The sequence below is a fragment of the Lissotriton helveticus genome, chromosome 10, assembly GCF_964261635.1.
Source record: "Lissotriton helveticus chromosome 10, aLisHel1.1, whole genome shotgun sequence".
NCBI lineage: Eukaryota > Metazoa > Chordata > Amphibia > Caudata > Salamandridae > Lissotriton > Lissotriton helveticus.
This window is the reverse complement of record NC_136071.1, coordinates 829,230,732-829,251,408: the sequence shown is the minus strand read 5'-3', so window position 1 is coordinate 829,251,408 and position 20,677 is coordinate 829,230,732. Positions and strand designations below refer to the sequence as shown.

The 20,677-nt window shown below is 41.5% G+C and overlaps 1 protein-coding gene across 10 annotated transcripts in view; it reads left to right on the top strand.

Annotated features, from left to right (window-relative positions):
- The window catches only part of KIAA1217 (KIAA1217 ortholog), a 1,321,668-nt gene that overhangs the window by 1,152,075 nt on the left and 148,916 nt on the right, over positions 1 to 20,677 (top strand). For all 10 annotated transcript variants that reach the window (XM_078663443.1, XM_078663442.1, XM_078663445.1 and 7 more), the window contains 2 exons: positions 7,292 to 7,332; positions 14,603 to 14,754. In XM_078663443.1, the coding sequence (XP_078519569.1) occupies positions 7,292 to 7,332; positions 14,603 to 14,754 (193 nt within the window). The remainder of the gene's footprint in view (positions 1 to 7,291; positions 7,333 to 14,602; positions 14,755 to 20,677) is intronic.

Below are 20,677 nucleotides of genomic sequence, written 5' to 3'. Positions count from 1 at the left end.
AAGACAGCACTGATGTCTGTTCATGAGGGAAGTAGAGAAGAGTCACAGAGGGGAGGTACACAAGGCTCTAATATCTACAGAGGTGGAAGGGAGAGAATGAGACCGAGAGAGAAATATACATGATTTCAGCCTGGTGAAGGGAGTGAGGAAAGTGAGGGAAAGAAAGGCCAGGTGTCTGGGATGTGTGAAAGTGGGGATGAAACAGAAGACAGAGAAAGACAGACTTGAGGACTGAGGATGTTGGAGAAGCCAGTAAGGATTGAGCGGGGCGATAAAAGCACATCTGATATGCGCCGGTGTGGAAACCAGAGGAGAAAGGTACATCTAATGTTTGGGGATGTGGACAAGGAGGGAACGAGACACAGACCTGGAGTCTGAAAGACAGGGGAAAAGGAAAACAGACCGCTACGGAAGTGAATGTAATTTTGATACCCGATGGGACCTGAATTAATTTTATTTGTGGATTTATTATACCGCTAGCCATGAAACACCCGAGAAGAGAAGGAAAGATCCATCAATGAATGTGAGATGAAATAGAGAGATGTGAAGGGCAGAGAAAGGCACGAGGTCTGAGAAGGCAAAGAGACGCGGATGTAAAGGAGGGAGCATACAAAATATTCCACGTCTGTGTGTAGATGAGGAGGCGGGGGCAGACTCGAGAGAGAACAGATCGATGCGAGGGAAAGGCGGAGCGTGGAATTACTGGAGAGCTTCGCCGTTTTGCTCGGGTTTCTCATAACCTCTTTTCACCCCGTTCAGAGAGGAAGCAGACTGGCAAGATGGCTCAAGCTGGAGCACCCACTGCAGCATGCATGGAAGCCTGTGGTAAAGGCCTCGAGGCCTTCTCTGTGCGTCCTGGCAGTGGACTCGAACCCACGAGGGAAATGGGGGTGGGCGAAATAGCTGCCTTTACGCCGAATAGGAAACAAGCGTCCTCGCCCTCATTTCGAATAGAGACCCTAGGTCAAAGAGGTTTGGGGTGGCTGAAACAGCTCTTATAGGTACTGTTCAAGTTTGGGTCCAATATAGACCCGGGCTTTTTATTCTTCTAAACATGGAAACGAAAATAAAGGACAACCCGTTTTTTTTCATCGCCTTCACAATTTTGCCAATTTATGATGTTGTCGTGTTTGCCTATGGTGCTTAGTATGGAGGTGAAGCGTTTCTGACCCCCAAACCGGGCAAACACTGCAACATTCCACAAAATGAGCAAAATACCTTTGCAAGCGAAATTTCCCAACCGGGCGTGATATGCTTTTTTTCTCATTCCTGGATAATGTTTTTCCCTTTACTAGTTCCATAGTTAAAGGAGCCTGTTCGCAGTAAGGCATTTCTAAAGAATGCTTTCATCTGTGTGTGACCTACCAATCACGAGTCTGAATACTGACAAGACCTACTCACTGCAGAACCGGCAAGATTTTTGTCAACAAACTCGAGACCAGCAATTGCAGGAGAAACCAGACGGCAACCAGTGGTCAGGAATGGAAACTAGTGGTGTACGCACACCACAGAGGAGCGGGGGAGGGAGCGCGGCAGCGAGGCGAACACACGCTGCTGCGCATGCTAACCACTGTCGGGAATGGGCGTTACAAAGGTGGCACATGCGCCCGCCTTTGCCCAATTGCGTGACTTTTTTTTTTTTTTTTTAAACATGCGATCGCCAATGCCTGATGGCCAAAGTCTGATCACATGCACGAGCGTGTGGGGCTTTCAAAACCCCACACAAAAGGGCTCTCGCTGCGCGACAGTGCTGCGCACTGCAACGCAGGCACGAGCCCTGAAAAGGGGCAGAGATGAGGGGCACTAGAGTTATACACCCCTTTCTTCCTGATATTTACAGCTGGCAGTAAGAATACAGCTGGACTGTAATTCGCTCCATATAAGTTTTTTCGTGTATCCGTGTGCAGGTTCACTTACAACCATGGGCTGGCATGCACAACACATTGCAATTTCATGTGGGAAACCATGCACACGAGCAAATTTTCCGGTAGTTGATTTGCAGTAGCAGCTGCATCTTAAGTACACAGACATGAATGATGTATATGTAATCCTTTACTTCCACATCTTTTTAGTGCTGCCAGTCTGATGGACTTTAGCACCAAAATAACGAAGTGTTGTTTACCTGGTGGGCTTTGCCCCAGTAGGTGCCAAGCTTGAACTTCTGGTTGTGATAGCTTGTGTGGCTTTGCGTAAATCACTCAGCTTTCCTTATGTCACTCTTTCAGGCAAACAAAATACATATTGAATAGCAAATAAACCACAAAAAACCAGTGCACTAACATGGTGGAGCACTTCAGTGACCTAATTCCTGGTCTAAGAAGTCTGAAATGTTGGCAGCATACTTTCTCTGAAACTCCCACCAGCAGCACCAAGATCCTCATCAAAGCTGATAATTGATGATCTATGTGACACCTGCTTGTACAAGAAAGAGGTACTTGAAGAATCTAATCAGCATGGCTGGAGAAGTAAAGCGGCAATAAAAAGAGCTTTTCTGGAGATGACAATAACTGAATTGCCCTCCGAAACTTTTACGTTTGTACATAGTACTCCCTGTTCTTGGACACATAAATAAGGATTCAGCCCCACTAGTGATTAAATGGGGCAAAGAGCTGGGTAATCGGATGGCTCCAGGTAGCATCTTAAGAGATCTAGTACTGCTCCCAAATTAAATACATGTGTATGCGAAATTCCACATAGCATTCAGTATCCTACTGTTCTCAATATATTTCATTGGCAGATTAGAGCAACAGAGGAATGTAGCCACCTTGCTGTGAATTATGCAGCTTTTACTGGTTAAATCTCCAAGATAATTGGACAGAGGGTTTTGAAAATCTAAATACATATACATTTCTGATTATTTTTGGGCATGGCCCTCTGATTCCTGGGAAATATTCCAACTCTTAAAGGCAAATTCAGACATGGCCACATACTGACTATAAGTGGTAGAGTGCTGTAATTGATGGGTTAACTATAGAAACAAGCATTTACAATGCAATAGGTCTCACATTTACGCAACTTTGAGCTATTGGCGTTGTAAATGCCAATGCCTTTTATTTATGTTTTGGTTTTTAAAACTTAAATTAAAGGCATTGTTATTTACAACGTCAATAGCTTAAACTTGCGTAAATGTGAGACCTATTGCATTGCAAATGCTTGTTTTCTATTTCTTTACATGCTGAAAGCGGCCGCCCACCATTTTCTTTTGTTTTCTTTACCTTTGGTACAATTGCATCAACTGCACGGGTGACCGCAATTGCTTAAAAAGTAAAGAAATAGAAAAGCCCTTTTTTTTCTATTTCTTAATTTTGATGCAATCATGGCACCCGCGCCGGTGCAGCAGTTGTAACTAAAGTAATGAAAACTAAAGGAAAATGCGAGCTGATGCTTTTCGCATGTAAGAAATAGGAAACGAGGGTCTTTTGAAATGTGTGCGGTAGGGGAGCAAAAACATAAATACACAAGGAACTTTTGTGAAAGGTGTGTGGTAGGGAAGACACAAAGTGCTGCTGTGTTTACTGCACGGGTCCAATTGAGTGAAAAAAAGAGTGCGGCAAACACGGGAAATATGATCAGACTGTAAGGGGACATGACACATGGGTGGTCGTCACAAAGTGAAAGAAACACCCAAAGGTGGGCCAAAGAGCAGTGTCTTGCCAATAACAAAGGAATTAAGAAAGGCACAAGAAGGAACAAATGGAAAGCCATGGGCGTGGCCTAACCAACCTGACTAAATACTACTAGCCTCCCAGAGCAGCGCAAAAGCGCTGCTAGGCTTGACCTAAAAAGTGATTGCCACAGTCTGAGGCAATATATACCACTATATTGGAAATTAGACCATTTGTTGGATTATCTCTTCCACTAGAAAACATGGGTTATTGAATTGTATTTCAAACATATGCACTTTAAATAGGTTATTTGAATTATTTTAGATGTACTTTGGAATCTTTACTATTTCTGCTTAGTGAATTTATAGTTTGTTTTCATGAAGCCTTTATGTAGAGCTGTAACTTTGTGTTCCTAATTTTAAAAAAATCAACTAGCTAAAATTAATGTCATTTTGATCTTCAGAAAATAAATGTCATTTAAAAGAAAGATCTTCGTAGCCTGAAAACCTGATTTATATTTCAGCAGACAAGTTACTCCGTCACTATGGTGACAGATATCCCATCCGCCAAAATATAAATCCTTTAGGATATAATGGAATTTATATTTTGATGGATGGGATATCCGTCACCTTTGTGCTGCAGTAGCCCATCCGCCGAAATATCATTCAGGCTCTAATTCCTTTCCCCAAGATAACAAATCCTCATCTATTCCCAGAAATATGGCTGCTACCTCTGGAAAAATTGCTGGGCGTACAAGCAGAAAAAACGTAAAAAGGAAATTTCCATATTTTTACTTGGGAGTATTATATGGGCTGCACAAAATGGCACTGCAATTAACTGCGTGGGACAATTTGAACTGAATCAAATTGTTTCTAGAACATTATCCATATTCAGTATTATTCACTTGCTCCCATCAGTTCTGAGTAAAATTGAAATGATACATTAAATACTCTGTTCTTCCTAAAGAGCAAATAGTTAGTTTCTGCGGTTGTGTTCAGAGAATTCCACTGCTTAATGCCTAAAATTCTTTGAGAACTGCTTCTATGATTTAGTCTTTAGAAGAATTGTTGAGTGATCAGAAATAATGTAGCTGGTCGGAGATTGCTGATTGAGATGCAGTGGTGGGTGAGTTTTCTCATGTTCCTAGGACATCTTGCTGGTATTCTTTGTTCACCATAAACATAGCTTTAAATATAATTCTGTCTTGTACTGGCAGTCAGTTAAGTGCTTTCAATGTTGGTTTTACATGATCATGCTTTTGGAGACTTAGACGCATTCCGGATGAATGAGCCTGCAGTTGATGCATTTTTCTAATCAGCTTCTTTGAAGTTCAATATAGACCTTCTTACAAAACTCGCGTCTTGCTTCTACTAAGGAATTAATCAGTTCGAACTAGTAGGTGCAGTAGAATAAGGGCAGGATATTTTTGAGCAAGGATAAGTGCACTGCATTGATTTGGGTTGGAAAAGAGATGGTGACATACCTTCATGGACATAGGTGGTGAATTACCTTGTTTTTGTGGGTCTTCATAAGGGATGTGATTCTGGCCAGTTACACCAATAACAAACATCTCAGTCTTTGATATAGGAAAGGATTCATAGTTTTAATAAAACAATGAGCTTTTAAAAGTCGTCCACGGCTGGCCGGTGCTTTACACCTACATGGTAGTAAAACAATGAAAAGGAGCATGGTTAATAAAACCAAGCTGTCCAAACACTGACCATTAACCTTAATTAGTTCAAGGTCACTCATTTTATGTAAGTGCCCTGTATGTGGATAAACAGTAGGGTTAATTTATACCGACTCGCCTTGGCTGAGGCAGATATAAAGGCCCATTCTTCAGTAGTGGTCTAAAAGCAGCATGACTCTGTTTAGATGGCAAATGCATTGATTGTTTGCTAGCCTTCAGGAAACATATGTTTTTCCTCAAGCACTTATTGTAGAACTGAGTAAGTCCTCCATTTTACAGGGAAGCAGATTCTACAATTTCTAGAAAGGAGTAACAGTAACATGCCGATTTCATAAGCCGATACAAAAGAAAAGCCTGACACTTGATTTTTCAGATATTATAGGCTTCACTGTATTTCCGTGTTATGGTTGATTTTCTTTTCAAGCAAGCACCGTCATCTTGAAGAGAGCTGAGGCGAAAGCGAGAGAGGGAAACATAAGAGTTCTATAAGCTGTAACTGATAGCGGTGTAAACAAGTTGTGTAATGTACAAGAGCAGGCGTGACCAGCAGATGTTAAAGCGTCCGATCTAGAAAGAGGAAAAGTCAGCAACAAAATACATGGTCCTTAGTAAATCTGAAGGTTTGTATCAAGGATGGTCTCTGGTTCTCTATATGGTAGAGAAGGTGCAAAAGACCTTTCTAAATGCAAACACTCTCCCAGCGTGTCGGTGGACAGGATAATTTACGTAAACTTTGTGGTCTTGGATTCTTAGCAGCATGATACAGAAAGTAAAATATGTGATACTCTTGGAGGTGGATATACCATCAAACCCCCGCTTCATCTGGGTTCTGATGACTTCCTGGTATTCAGTTGTCGAGCACAGCATAGTCAGTAGAAGAGGAGACGCAGTCTAGACTTACAGACAAGAGCAACATGGCAGAAACACATTGTTGCTGAAGTAAACCAAGAGGAACACTATCGGAGAATTTGTAAGACTTATACTGGCAGGCACGGGAGCATAAGGACAGAATGAAGAGGAGACCTGGTCTAGACTTATGACGTATTGCAGATGACGGATCCATACATTTTGGAAAGGGTAATTATCTGCAAAAATAGGCAACACTATGCTTAACTGTGAAAGTGAATTTTGAACACTGAACGGAATACGTAATGGGACTGGAAATGTGGCAAAAAAGCAGAGGCCAGGAATGAGACATTTTTTTCAGGCAGAGGGAACTTATCAAAGCTTACATGAGCTCATTCCAGTTCGGGTGCTTCCCAGGGAGATCTGTGACAGGTATAGGTCTACAGTGCAGAGCACTGATCCATTTCTGTCCATTCCTAGCACTGCTGACAAGTAATGTAAAACTCAGGATACATGAAGAAGCGTCTTCCAGTTCAGGAGGAATTTTCATTGCCCTGGGGACATGGCGTTTGGGCAGTCATTTTTAAGATTACTGAATAGACATGGTTCCTCTCCACGTACTTTGGGCAATAATAAAACATCTTTTATGGAGTTTGGGCAAGTGGGTGGAAGGGGATATGTTTTACTTTAACAGGAATTCCTCTCTAGTCCTAAATCTTTGGGAGGTATCGTTAGTTCCACATAAACCATCATTAATCAACCCTCACTGACACTGGCTCATATTAGCATTTACTAAAATGTTTACAGAAGTTGCTGACACATTGAGGAAGATATTCTCTTTTTCTTGAACGGGTCACAAAAACCTTGCGCTGTTGCAAGTTAGGCACTGTATAACAGCAAAATAGCTTTTTTAAATAAGGTGGATTTTAGTTGTCCTAGAAGTTTTTGAAAAATTCTAATAAATGTTACTGGTTCTCTGGAGATGTGATCAATGCTGTACCTTTATACGCAGCTAGAGATATTTGCTGACACACAACATCGTTCTGAACAAGCATAAAAATATCCTGATAAATTGTTACCTTCACCTTTGTCATAGCTGGAATGTTTGATATCCGATATTGAAGTGAAAATCTACTCTTTTTGCTTTCAGTGAGAAGATGACAAAAACTGCCACGAGTGGTGAAATTAGTGGTAAGTCCAATGTTGCTTTACTATATCTGGGTATACAGTATATGTTCAATTTTTCATGACATACTAGTGAGAACGGACATAATGTCTGTCATTTTTTAGGTCGAGACTGGGCAGCGCATGTGCTGCTCGGCGAGGCATTCTGTAGTGAGGTATGGACTTTAAGCTCTGACCACTCTCTGCCCATCTTTTCAATTGGCTGCGGTGACTGTTCTCTGTAAATGTTGGCTTTTGATTTGTTGAAAGGCTTATTAGTCCCTCCTTAGTACCGCCCATGCAGTGTCTCTGTCCAGCGCTCTGGGTGCACCAGGATTCACACCATCAGTAGTGCAATGTGTCTCCTTGCCCAGCGTTCTGGGTGCACCAGGAAGCACACCACCCAAGCAGAATCTGTAGAACGTTTTTGTAATTACTACCATTCTTATGTGAGTATAGAATGTATCGGTTTGTATATTTTGTTATTCATGTACTCTGAAGTCCTTATGTAATATAACTAGTTTTATTGTAAAGCGCTCCGACACCTTCGGGTAAAGTTTGCGCTATTTAAAAACACATAATAAATTAAATAAATCCCTGGGAGGCCCCACCCCGTCCTCCTCATCCCTGCTGTACACTGTGTGTTCAATAGATCTCGCATTTGCGAAAGATTGAGCTATTGGCATTGGAAATGACAATGCCTTTTGGTTTTCAAAAATATAAGGCATGGTCATTTACAATACCAATGGCTTAAACTCTTGCAAATACGAGACCTATTGCATTGCAAATGCTTCTTTGTAATAGTCATGGAAATACCTCAAATATTGAGGGTCGTATGCCGGAACCACACAGGCATTTAGCACACCTGCCTTAACATCTTGCGAACCATGAAGGCTTCTTTACAAAGCATTCCTTTACCACGTAAATTGTTACAACGACTTGCCTTAGGGAATGTGTTGGATTTTGGAATGTATAATTTACTATTCCTACTCCAGTCAGCGCAACTGTAGGGAAAGTGTTGGACTTAAGGTCCAACATTAGTCCAACAGCGCCTTCCTTAAGGCAAGTCATTGTAACAACTTGCTTATTAAAAGAATGCGTTGTAAAGACACATTCGTGGTTTGGACCACGTTGTTAAGGCACAGCGTTGTTCGAGCCACGTGTAAAGGCTGTTTCCCATATTGAGAGACTATACTATGATTCATATGATAAACTGTACGCTATGTATTAAAGCCTCAACCAAATTATTTCATTATAGCCTACCACCAATTTAAAATATGTGGCGTGCACATGAAATGAGAAAAGTGTGCTACACGTGAAGATAACATAATTATAAATCCTATAGGCCAGTAGTTTGTGGTTTTCACACCAAGCAGTCAGAAAAAATAAGGCCAGCTACGGTTGTAAGTGGTGCTTCAATGGAAAACAAAGGAAATCCAATCCGTGAAATGAGGAAGAGATGAACAAGAACAATGTTAAAATATTCATCCACTTTTATATGCTGTTCCTATGAAAATGGAATTAATTTCTGAACCAACCAGGAGCGCTTTAATTTTGAAATAGCAAAACAGTATGGAGCAGAAGCACAACCTCCTGGCCAATATAGAATCACAATGTGACAGCATGAGAAAAAAAGAAATAAAATACATGAAAACCCCATTTATATGAATAATATGTGGTGTTTTTTTGTTTGTACTGCACATTTCTAGAAATGTTCACTTTAGACTTTTCGGGCACAGCTGAAAACACTGAGAACAGTTCGCAGCATAAACAATCCGTAAAGAAAATGCAAACATACTACAGTGAGTTGCAAAAGTAGCAAAGTGGAGTTCACAGCACAGAGCCAAGCAGCGGGATTCATTGCAGTATTGGAATGCACCGACGACTTTTGATTAAATAAAGAAACGTGATTGCTAGTTTAGTTAGAGAATGCGAATAATTGATGCTCCATCGAGTACCTACTAAATTTTCTTTTTTGCATTCATCCCAGAAAATGTTATTATGACCATGCCTAATTTTAAGAGCTAGGCGAGGTGGAACAGCAGCAGTGTAGCAAACCTTTTGGTCACGTCTCCATTTAATTTATTGTGGACGGGAACATTGTATTAGTAGAGAAATTGGTAGAATTGTGTTTGTAGCCTTGTGTTTGATTTATTTCCAGGACTTGGTGATACATTTTTTCTGCACATTTAATCAATAAACGTCAGACATACTTTTCCCTGCTTAGAATTAACGTTAGCAATGGAAGTATGTTTGCTTAAAAAAAATTCTTGTTCTGAGGTGACCATTCTGCATTTGTGTATGTATATATAATACACACCCATGCATAATACATATAAGCACGCTTCATGTGTGCACAAGTGGACAGTGTGTTACATTTATTTCTCTAATCAAGGAACAGGAGGCCATGGCTCGGGAGTGCCCAAATGAGGGTGAATCGCGAAAGCTCTTATGCACCTGATGAATGAAATGCTCGTGACAGGATACGTTTTTGGTTAATATGCTAACCTGATTTTTCTAAAGTGAAACTGTGCACCACGGCTTTTTTTATACCTATCTACAGCGTTACTTGTCCGAGGAAAGAACTAGAATACCCGCTGCATGTGAAGTGTGCTCCCTCCTTGCCTGCAGCTCTGCGCTTGATTTATTTACTGTGCTAGTCACATAATTTTCTTCTACACTTAATCAATACATCCCAGCTGCACTTTCCCTTGCCAGGAATTAATCTGATCGGGGGTGTGACATGTTTGTAAAATTCTATGCAGTCGCTGTTGTGTGGCTGCACTTTTTCTGTACCAGTGAATGCAGGATACTGTTACAGAGTCTATCTCAAAAAAATAATGTGTCAGCAAATCATATTCATGCTGGTTTGTCTTATTTTTGGGGATAGAAAGGCATCATGGTCAAGTATTTTGTGTTCCTGCCCTGTGACCGTTCTTAGCAGTGAAGGATTTGGGAGATTGTTATATATCCCTAAATGTTGAAGCTCTTTGCATCATCATGGGCTCCGAAAACCTTTCCGCTGCTCCTGAATGGATATAAGCCTAGTATTACTTTTGACCCATTTGCCTCATCCATGATTCATTGCAAAACAGAGTACTTGGATAGTTGCTAGGTCACCTACATTAGAAGGTTCCATCATCATACAAATACTCTAGTTATTCCATTGAAGGATCATTTGCATCATAATACAAACCCTCTAGGGATTCCAGCAAAGGATCACTTGCATCACCATACAAGCACACTATAAATTCCAGCAAACGATCTCTTACTTCATCATAACGACTTGATAGGGGCTTTAGGTAATTCATACAAAGTTTTCTCAAATGGTGCCAAATTATAGACTACAGTACCACACTGTCCTGTGTGTTCTGAAAACGGAAAAAGAAAAACAGACTAAATTCGAATGAATATAATAATTTTCATCACATCGGTATTGTACCCAAAGTCAATAGATTGAAAGAAGGCTAGATCTGGGGCCAAGGCCATAAAAAGAATCATTCCAAAGTGTTTTTGCTCCCTGCTAGTCAACAAGCAAAGCTAAGCACCCTGCTAAATACAGCAATGGTTGCACCACAGAAAGGTGAACAAAATTGGCAGAGTTGGTTCAGATCAGGAAGACCCAACAAGATTTCCATAGCTACAGTGCACATGTAGCAGAGACGACACTTCCAATGAACAAAGTCATAGTCTGTTTCCTGTAATGATGCCCGGCCGCTGTAGTTTTCTTTAAGGTACCATCTTAAGCACTTACAAACAACAGCACATGCAACTTTTTTCAGGAGCTGTCGAAAAAATAAAGCCGTCTTCCACCTCGTTTGGTTCTGAGGTAGCTTGAAGAGCTACACATTTTAAAAATGTACACAATTCAGCGAACTAACAAGGTCCTTAAACACCTAAAGCCTCATGGTGAAATTCATTTAATAAAGAATTACTCAGTCCTTCATGTGGTGAGCATTTTTTGTTTAAATAAAAAGCCTCTACCCACAAACCAAAGTTGGTGCCCAATTAGAAGTAGCTTACAGCTAGATTCATCAAAGACCCGTTTTGTGAGTCTTTAATAGCGATTCATAAGGAATCGCTATTACAGACTCGCAAAACAAGATTCATGTAGGAATCTCAATATTAATTGCGATTCCTACAGCTTCCTTATTTGCGATTCGCTAATTACTAATCGCAAATAAGGAATAACTCCCCATTCATTCCTATGGGCCTAAAGGCCCATAGGAATGAATGGGGAGTTATTCCTTATTTGCGATTAGCAATTAGCTAATCGCAAATAAGGATGCGAATTCAAGGGTGCCAGGGGTGTCCAAAGGACACCCTGTAGCACCCCTGAAATTCATATTTACACAGGTGTTGCGCACACACATGTCCAAAGGACATGTGTGTGTGTAACATGCAATTGAAATAAATGCACTAAAGTGCTTTTTCCTATTTTTATCGCTATTTACCACGAAGTCAGACTTCGTGGTAAATAGCGACCAAAAATTGCAAATTCGCAATTTAAAAATGGTTAATGAATTGCATTTAAGGAATCTCAAATAGAGATTCCTTAAATGCAATTCCTCGCATATGCGATATCGCTAATAGTGATTTTTGCATTTGGGATGCTGAATCCCAAATGCAAAAATTGCGCTCGCAAAGGGCCAGATTCGCAGAATCTGGCCCTTTGCGAGCAGAATTGTCTTTCATGAATCTGGCTGATAGTTTTGGGATGGTTCGCTAATCCTAATTGGTGGTGCTTCCTACTGTCCTTGTGAATGTACAGCAGAGGATTTAACACCAGCTATTTTCTGCTGGGTCAAGAGCTGCTTCTTGCAAGCAGTGCAATTTGGGCTCCTGCAATGCAGTGATCTGGCCATAGGCAGGAAGGTAGTTGTTATTACACTTTGGTCTTCTGAATTGAGTTTCACGTGAAGAAAGTAAAAAGCGAATCTTTGATGGAGTAAAGTTTCTCTTGTCACCTGAGAAGAGCATTTCCTCATCGCTATTGCTGAGTTTTCAACGTGGTTCTGCTCCATTTTGTGTTTGCAAGCCATGATTGCTTCTGTTGATGGGTTCGGCCGGGTATGACGGTACTTCGGCTGACGGGCTGGATAGTACTGCCTTTCTTTTTAGTTCTGCAAATGAAAAATCCTTCATCCATGACCCGGCTGTGGTTTGGCGGTCACGTCATCATTGCCTGCACATTTTCTTAGCTTTAGAAAGAAAACAATCTATCTGAAACAGTCCTGGCCAAATGCAAAACTAAGACAGTGCAAAAACTGCTAACCTTGTCAAGCATTTTTGTGGCGCAGAACAAGTTTGGCGATGTAAAAATATTTAGCGACTGTCTACCACTTAAAATTAGAAATAATCTTTTAGTGGCCAAAAACAATCCCTGGCAAAGCCAACAGATTTGACGCTCTTAACCGGGCGCTGATCAAAGCTATAGTAAATGCCTAGTGCATTTTTCAGATGTAAAATAGTCTCAAATGCAATCCAGTGGAGGCAGAACGCCTAAGCTGCCAATTGAAAGAATAGGAGATTAAAGTTCTATATTTGACCCGATCCCAAATGTGATTAACAATATCTCAAGTCTATTGCAGATTTTTGAGCCAACGAGGCCCATGGCTGAAGGGGGCTGAAATATAGCCCCCAAGGGCATGTGAAGAATGCCCTATATTTGCCTTGAATGGTAATTATACTTCAAACCTAAACATTGAACAGATTTACTGTGCACCATTTTCACTGTTTACCAATCTCTGGGTGGAGCAACCATATTAAGCCTTTTAGCGATAGAAAAGTGATTCAAAATCAGCTCTGGCCGTCACGTTACTGACTTTAGCACCAAGCCGCATAGTGCATTATGCCTGTAGGTGTCGCATTCAGATGTTAAGAACTGGGCTCCATACTGAAATCCTTGTTATGATTGTGAATAGTTCACTTCTATCTCGACATTACCTAAGAATAAGCCATTGTTAGGATGGAAAAAGGGAGGATAGGAGTGTGATGGCAGGCTGGCTACACAAAATCGCTTGATATTTGGTGAGTACGTACAGCTAATTACATGGCTTTTGCACACTGAAACACACAAAATAAAATTAAAACAAAGTTAGTCGTAAATATACATAATATGAGAGAAATTGAAAGGGGCATCTTTATTTCATGGTGTTTTTAGGGGAGGAAAAAAGTGTTACCACTAAAATATTTTTGACTGTTCAGAAAAAAAGTGTTTAAAAAGTGCATATCACATACTCTGTGATTTTCTGGAAACTGATAATCTTGTTGGTGTGGGTGTAGGGCAGGAGGTTTACTTTTGAAACATTATTAAAACCATAGATATACGATTGTGTCTTTTGAATTTTGTGATTTCATATTAAAAAAAGCAAATTGAGGACCAGCGGGGTGCAACTCTGTATACCTAAATTAATTTGTCTTTATGAATGAGGTTGCATGATTACTTATAACGCAAAACCATGTTTTGGTTTTCTGTAGAAATCAGTGCACAGAAGTAAACTAATTATCTTAAAGTTTAATTAGTAATACAAAATCAATACCCAGTTTCTATTCAATTTGAACAAAAAGTACGTGTCTGTGAAGAGCTGTGTTGTGTGAAAAATGTCGAAACAAATTACAAATGATCCAGATACTTTGGGGCAGATCTACAAGAAAGTGCCACAGCGTGTCCCTGCAAGCCCTTTGGGTGCGCCCCGCTGCAGGCACTTTCAGAGCACAGGAATGCGACATATCTACAATGATATGTCACATTCCTGTGCTCTCCCCTGCGCTGGCGCACAAACGGCTGCCGTGCTCCGGCGCAGGCACCCTTGCACCATGGTGCAAGGATGCCTGTGCCATGGGGAGATTGTTTTTGTGCAGGAAGGGTTAGCTTCCTACACAAAAACAATCACTACAGGCATTTTCCTCTTTAAATGCATGTTGCAGAATGCAGCACACTTAGAAAGAGGAAAACATGAGTAGAAATGAAAACATTTATCTTGGCGCCTGGCCATGCCAGCCATAGTGTCTGGTTCCATGGGTGTTGCGTGGGAACACCCACAGCAACACCCATTGAACGCCCCTTTCACGCAAAGTACTGCGTGTAAAGGGGCCATATTTACAAGGACAGGAAAAGCCACGCAGGTTGGCTTTTGCCGCCCTTCTAAATATGAGGCAGCGAAATGCGCTGCCATTGTGACTCTAAAAGTGACGTACTGGCAGTGCAAGGGGCTTGTAAATCTGCCCGAATATTTTAATTATTTCTGAACAAAGATTTTTGGTGTATATTTCATTCATGAATATCTTGTTTCAGGAGGGAAGAATTCGTCAACAATTATAGAATCCACGACCATTGTCAATCACTTACATCCTGCTAGATCTATGGCCCTGCAGGTTAGCCTACACGACATGAGGCGAAATGTGTCTGACCTAAAACTCCAGCTGCATAAGATGAAACAGCTACAGGTATGTTACATTTTAGTACATCTTACCTAGTATGTTTCATAATCTAAACCTTTCCTTGGGAACTACTCTAAAAAGGTAAGCAGTAGATTTACTATTATCTCATGGCTAGAAGGAGAGGAGAACAGCACTACATCTACTAAGATATTGTGAATCTGTTCTCTTCCCAAGCTCTGGTGCATAGTTTGGCTGCCTTCACCACGCACAGAACTTTGCACCCTAGTGCATTTCTTGTGCATAAGTCTACTATAGATTTTGTGCTGGAAGAGTACTGTTCAAGTACAGCATACTATGCTTAGATTTACTTTTAAACGTTTCCCACTTTGTATGTGTTTAGTACAGTACATCATAAAGGCAAAGTTAGAAATGTTTGTAGAAAAATAAACTTTTCTCCTTCTTTACACCTGCCTCTAGGAGGCACTTTTGTTTTTTTGCACAAGGTCCTGTCTACAAATGATAACAGCTAAGGCTTTTTAGCGAAATCCTTAGCTGGTTACATGGAAATGCCTATGCTTTACCAATGAGATGCCCTCCTGATACAAAATAGGGCATAGTGTTACTTTCCGACAACTTTCCATCACAAGTTTTGGGCTGCAAAGTAAATCTCAAATAAGCAGTGCGGTCTGGTTTACATCACTTTTAGTGACTTTGCACCAGTGCAAAGTGTTGATAAATCTGGTCTTAGGTGCTTCTCCTAATCATTAGGGTTTTTTGTACTATAAAAGAGGTCAAGAACTGAGGGGCACATTTACAAGAGAATGGGGAAACGTGGCATTAAGCAAACACTGCTAATGCCACACTCTGCCATTCTGAAAATGCAGGCATGCGCCATATTCACAAGAATGCGGTGCACCTCAATATTTCCCCTAGCTCTGGTGCTAAATCGGGCTGCCTGGCACCAACACAGGCACCCTTACTTCATAATGCAAAGTTATCTGCATTTTGGGGAATGATTGTTTATGTGCAGGGAGGTGTCCCTTCCTGCACATAAACAACCCAGAATTGTGAATTGTAACTTCTTTGTGTGCTGCATTGTGCAGCACACATAGAAGTTGCCAATCAGCATTTTTTAAATGATTGTTTATATGCAGGAAAGGACACCTTCCTGCACTTAAACAATCATTCATGGCGATTTGCTGTTTCTATGTGTGCTGCATAATGCAGCACACATAGAAACAGCAAAAACTAGGAGGAGCTCTTAAGCATTTCTCCTCTTTTCACCATGTTAAGACCAGGCAACCCCTGGCATAATTTTGGCACTGCCCCTATTTATGCCTCCCTTGTAAATAGGGGACAGCGTCCAAGTCAACGGGTGTTGCGGCAAAACACCCACTGCAACACCCATTGCACGTTCCTTTCATGCTAAGTGTAGCATTAAAAGGGGCCTAATTTTCAAGGCAGCATTAAGCCATGTTATGTGACTTAACGCTGCCTTGTAAATAAGGTGAATTGTTTATCGCCACAGCGACATCATAAAAAGAGGCGTTCCTGTGGCAGTAGGGGCTTGTAAATATGCCCCTGAATTCACAAGTCAACAATGGTACGTGCCATCGGGTACGCAAATCTGTGACCACCATCATTAACAAGGTTAATCGCAATAGTTAGCTGAATGGAGACAAAGATCTATCCAGAGTCATGAACTGTTATATTGTTAGAATATCACAGGGGGATTTAGCAGAATAAACAATTAGCCACAAGACTGTCATCTATTGTATGTCCTGAATGTTATGCTAAGAATTGTGGTGTGGAAAGAGCGCAACTTATATGGCATGAGTCAAATCAGAAAAAGTATTTACCACCAAATTGAATGACAACAGAAAAGATGAACTGTGTACGATCTAATTGACTTATCAGACAAGTTAGTCTAAAGTGCAGTTTTGTATAAAAAACACTATTTTTATTACTGTAAAATATCTGCTGTCACTGTATTTGGAAATATAGGATAAAGAAAGATACCTGGATAAAATTGGTAATTAGAGGCTTTTACAAACATGGTTTAAATGATTGATGGTTTTGATAGAGAAGTATATTCACTATCTTTGGAAGTTATTTGAGTTCCAACTAAAATTGGGGGTTTTTGGTTGAGGCTGCTCCAACCATGGCCAAATTCTCAGAGGTGAGCAAGTTCTCTCTCCCCTTCCCATCAGCTAGAATTCTAACATATGGTCTCTTGAGCACATTGGATAGTTTCCTCAGAGTTGACTAAGAACTAACAAAATTCCTTCCCTTTCATCGTGATCTACATTTCTGAGCTAGGATCTCAAATTCTGACTTATGATCCATTGAGCATATAAGATAGATTGATGTTGACATTGTATATACATTTGAGCTCGAGCAGGACTTTCAGAGTTGTTTGCGAAATGTGGCACATGTGTGAACGTGTGTGCTGAGATTACAGCGAGAGCCTGATGATGGCATAGGTCTTGTTTCATGTATGCGCGGTACCTGTTCTTGGAATATAGAGAGGAGTCCAGGGTTGACAGGCGGAGAGATAGCTGGCACACTGACAGCCGAGATGAAGAGATAATGGAAAACATCCTCTTGAGAACATGTGAAGATGAAAGATGACTCCAGTCCTACTTAGCCTGACATCCTCCCTATTCAGTGGGAAAGTACCCAGAGAATCATTTCTTTCACTTGGACAGATGCCAAGCCAAGTGAAGCCTGAGATGTGTAAAAGCTTGGCGTCACTCTACTGAAACTAGAGTGCTGTCAGTGTGATAGCAAGAATGGTTTAGAAGAGAGTCCCCTTAGATAAGGAATCATAACTTAGCGTATAGGACTTTGGCTGGCATGTTAGAAGAGTCATGGTTGGTGCCCCCTCACATTTTAGATATTAGCAGCCAGATTCATCAAGCCAAAATCGGCTCGCAAAGGGCCAGATTCTGAGAATCTGGCCCTTTGCGAGCGCTATTTTTGCATTTGGGATTCATCATCCCAAATGCAAAAATCGCAATTCTAGAAATCGCAAAATTCCGAATAATTGCATTTAAGGAATCTCAATTTGAGATTCCTTAAATGCAATTCATGAATCATTTTAAAATTGCGAATTCGCAATCTGGGGCCGCTATTTACCGCAAAGTCTAACTACGTGGTAAATAGCGAAAACTTAGAAAAATGCACTTTAATGCATTTTTCTAAGTTGTATGTTACACACACACATGTCCTTTGGACACGGGTGTGCGCAACACCAGTGTACATTACCATTTCAGGGGTGCTACAGGGTGTCCTTTGGACACCCTGGCACTCTTGAAATCGCTTCCTTATTTGCGATTCGCTAATCGCAAATAAAGAATGACTCCCCATTCATTCCTATGGGCCTTTAGGCCCATAGGAATGAATTTATTTATTTATTTATTTATTCAAAGTTTTATATAGCGCGAACAAGATCTTGACAGATATCAGAGCGCTTCGCAGGGGGGGAGTGGGCAACAGGAGGGTGAGTAGACATAATAATTGGGTACAGTATAGTAAACGGTAGCATAATAGGATAACAGTCATGTGCTAATAAGATACAGGTAAACACTCAGACAGTAAAATAAGGCGGTGCAGAGTCTTTGATCTAACTACAATAGAGTTCATGAAATAACAGAGAACACTCAAGACGGTGCTGAGTCTGAGCTAGCTACAATACAGATCAAGAGATAACAATAAACATTCAAATAGACATTAAAATAAGGTGGTGCAGAGACTCTGATCCAGCTACCATAGAGATCAGTAGATACCAGTAGACACTCAAAATAGACAATACTATAGGACGGTGCAGAGTCTTTGATCCAACTGCAAACGAGGTCAGGAGGTCATGAATAAAAAGTTATTGGACCATTAAGTATCCAACGTTACAAAATCGGTGCAAAGTCTCTGAGCAGCAACAGTGAGGATCAGGTGAACTTGGCCATAAGGATGGCTTTCACTTCTTTCTTGAAGAGTGCAGAGGAGGAGATAATCCTCGTTTCAGGAGGGAGTGCATTCCAGATCCTGGGTGCCATTCCTGAGAAGGAGCGTTTGTAAGTTTTTTCCTTACGGAATCTGCGAGGTTTCAGGAGCAGACTTTTTGTACTTCTATTGGATCTCGAGCCTCCTGATATAGTCAACTTTTGAGTGAGGTAGTTGGGAGCCTTGTGGTGTATGGCTGAGTGTGTCATAACAGCAATTTTCGGTTGTATTCTGGCTTCGAAGGGAAGCCATTTCAGGGATTTCAAGTCAGGGGTTATATGAGAGTGTTTCCTTGAGCCCGAAATGAGTCTCGCGGCAGCATTCAAGGAGGCTCTTAGGGGTGCTGTTGTTGCTTGAGGGAGACCACTGAGGGCCACAATTCCATAGTCTATGCGGGGGATGACTAGGGCTTGTACAGTACTTAGGAAATCTTTGGCTGGTAGGAAGGGTTTGAGTTTCCTCAGAGTGTTGATTTGGAAGTTAGCTCCTTTCGTTGCTTTGCTAATGTGCTGTTGCATATTGAGATTTGCGTCAAGTCTGATACCTAAGGATTTCGCAGAGTCCACGATGGTGGGTCGCACATTGAGTGCTGTTAGGTGATTGAGCCATATTTGGGTGGTGGTAATTTTCGCAGGGGGTGATATCAGGAGGAACTCAGTTTTCAACGCATTTAGTTTGAGGTGATTGTCGGCCAACCAAGATTGGGTGTTCCTAAGTGTGCAGTTCCGAAGTTTGATATCTTCCGGGGATTGTACCTTTAGGTAAAGTTGAGTGTCATCGGCATACATATGGAAGTGTACATTGGATGCTTGGAGCAGGGTAGCGAGTGGTTCCATGATGAGGTTGAACAGCGTGGGTGAGAGGGAGGATCCTTGTGGGACGCCTAAATCTACTGCCACTGGAGAGGACAGCACGTTGTTGATCTTGAACTTCTGGGATCGGTTGTGTAGGAAGGAAGTGAACCATTTGAGCACAGTCCCGGATAAGCCCATTCTGGTATTTAGGAGCTCTAATAGGTTCTCATGTTTGACCGTGTCGAATGCTGAGGAGAGGTCCAGGAGGATGAGGAGGCAGGAGTCGTTGCGATCCAGGATTTGGAGGGCGTCATCAATTATGTGTGTCATGGCCATTTCCGTGCTGTGTTTCGCTCGGAAGCCTGATTGATGAGGGTCGAGGAGTTCAAACTGGTCAATGTGTTTTGTTAGTTGGAGTTGCACACATTTTTCCAACAGCTTGGCCAGAGTGGGGATATTGGTGATAGGGCGGTAGTTGTTTAAGTCAGCCGGGTCAGCTGTAGGTTTCTTGAGTATGGGCGTGACTTGCCCCACTTTGAGGGAGTCTGGGATGAGACCTTGCTGAAGGGAGCTGTTAATGATTTTAGTCCAGAGTGGGAGAAGAACGGGGATGAAGTCTCTAACAGCATTGGCAGGTAGTGGGTCTGTGAGGTGATTAGAGGGCTTCAAGGTGCCGAGCATTTTGTGTATTGCTTCTTCAGAGTAGGTGTCGAAAGACGACCAGGAAGCGTTATTTTTAGGTTGGGTGTCGGGCCTTTTGATGATGCTCGGGTATCGACTTACATCATTAAGGAGGTCACTCCTTATGTTGTCGGTCTTTAGCTTAAAGAAAGCAGAAAAGTCTTCACAGTGTGGGATGTCGTTTGTTGTGTCGTTTGATAGTAGGGATTGCGTCTTGGTTTGAGTTTTGACTAGTTCGAACAGCTTTCTTGTTCTGTTTTTTGCTTGGTCCAGCTGAAGGCTGAAGAAATCAGATTTTGCGCGCTTTATTTTCCTAAAGTAGGCATTTCTCTTGCTCTTAAGTATTTTGCGATGCCGTGATGAGGGGACAGATCTCCATGTGCGTTCTGCCATTCGCATACCACGCCTGTCTTCATTGAGTCTGCCATCATACCAAGGGTTCGAGATCTTGGTGGAGACTCTCTTTAGTTGCAGTGGGGCGGCTTCATTGATTATTGAATTCATAGAGTCGAGGT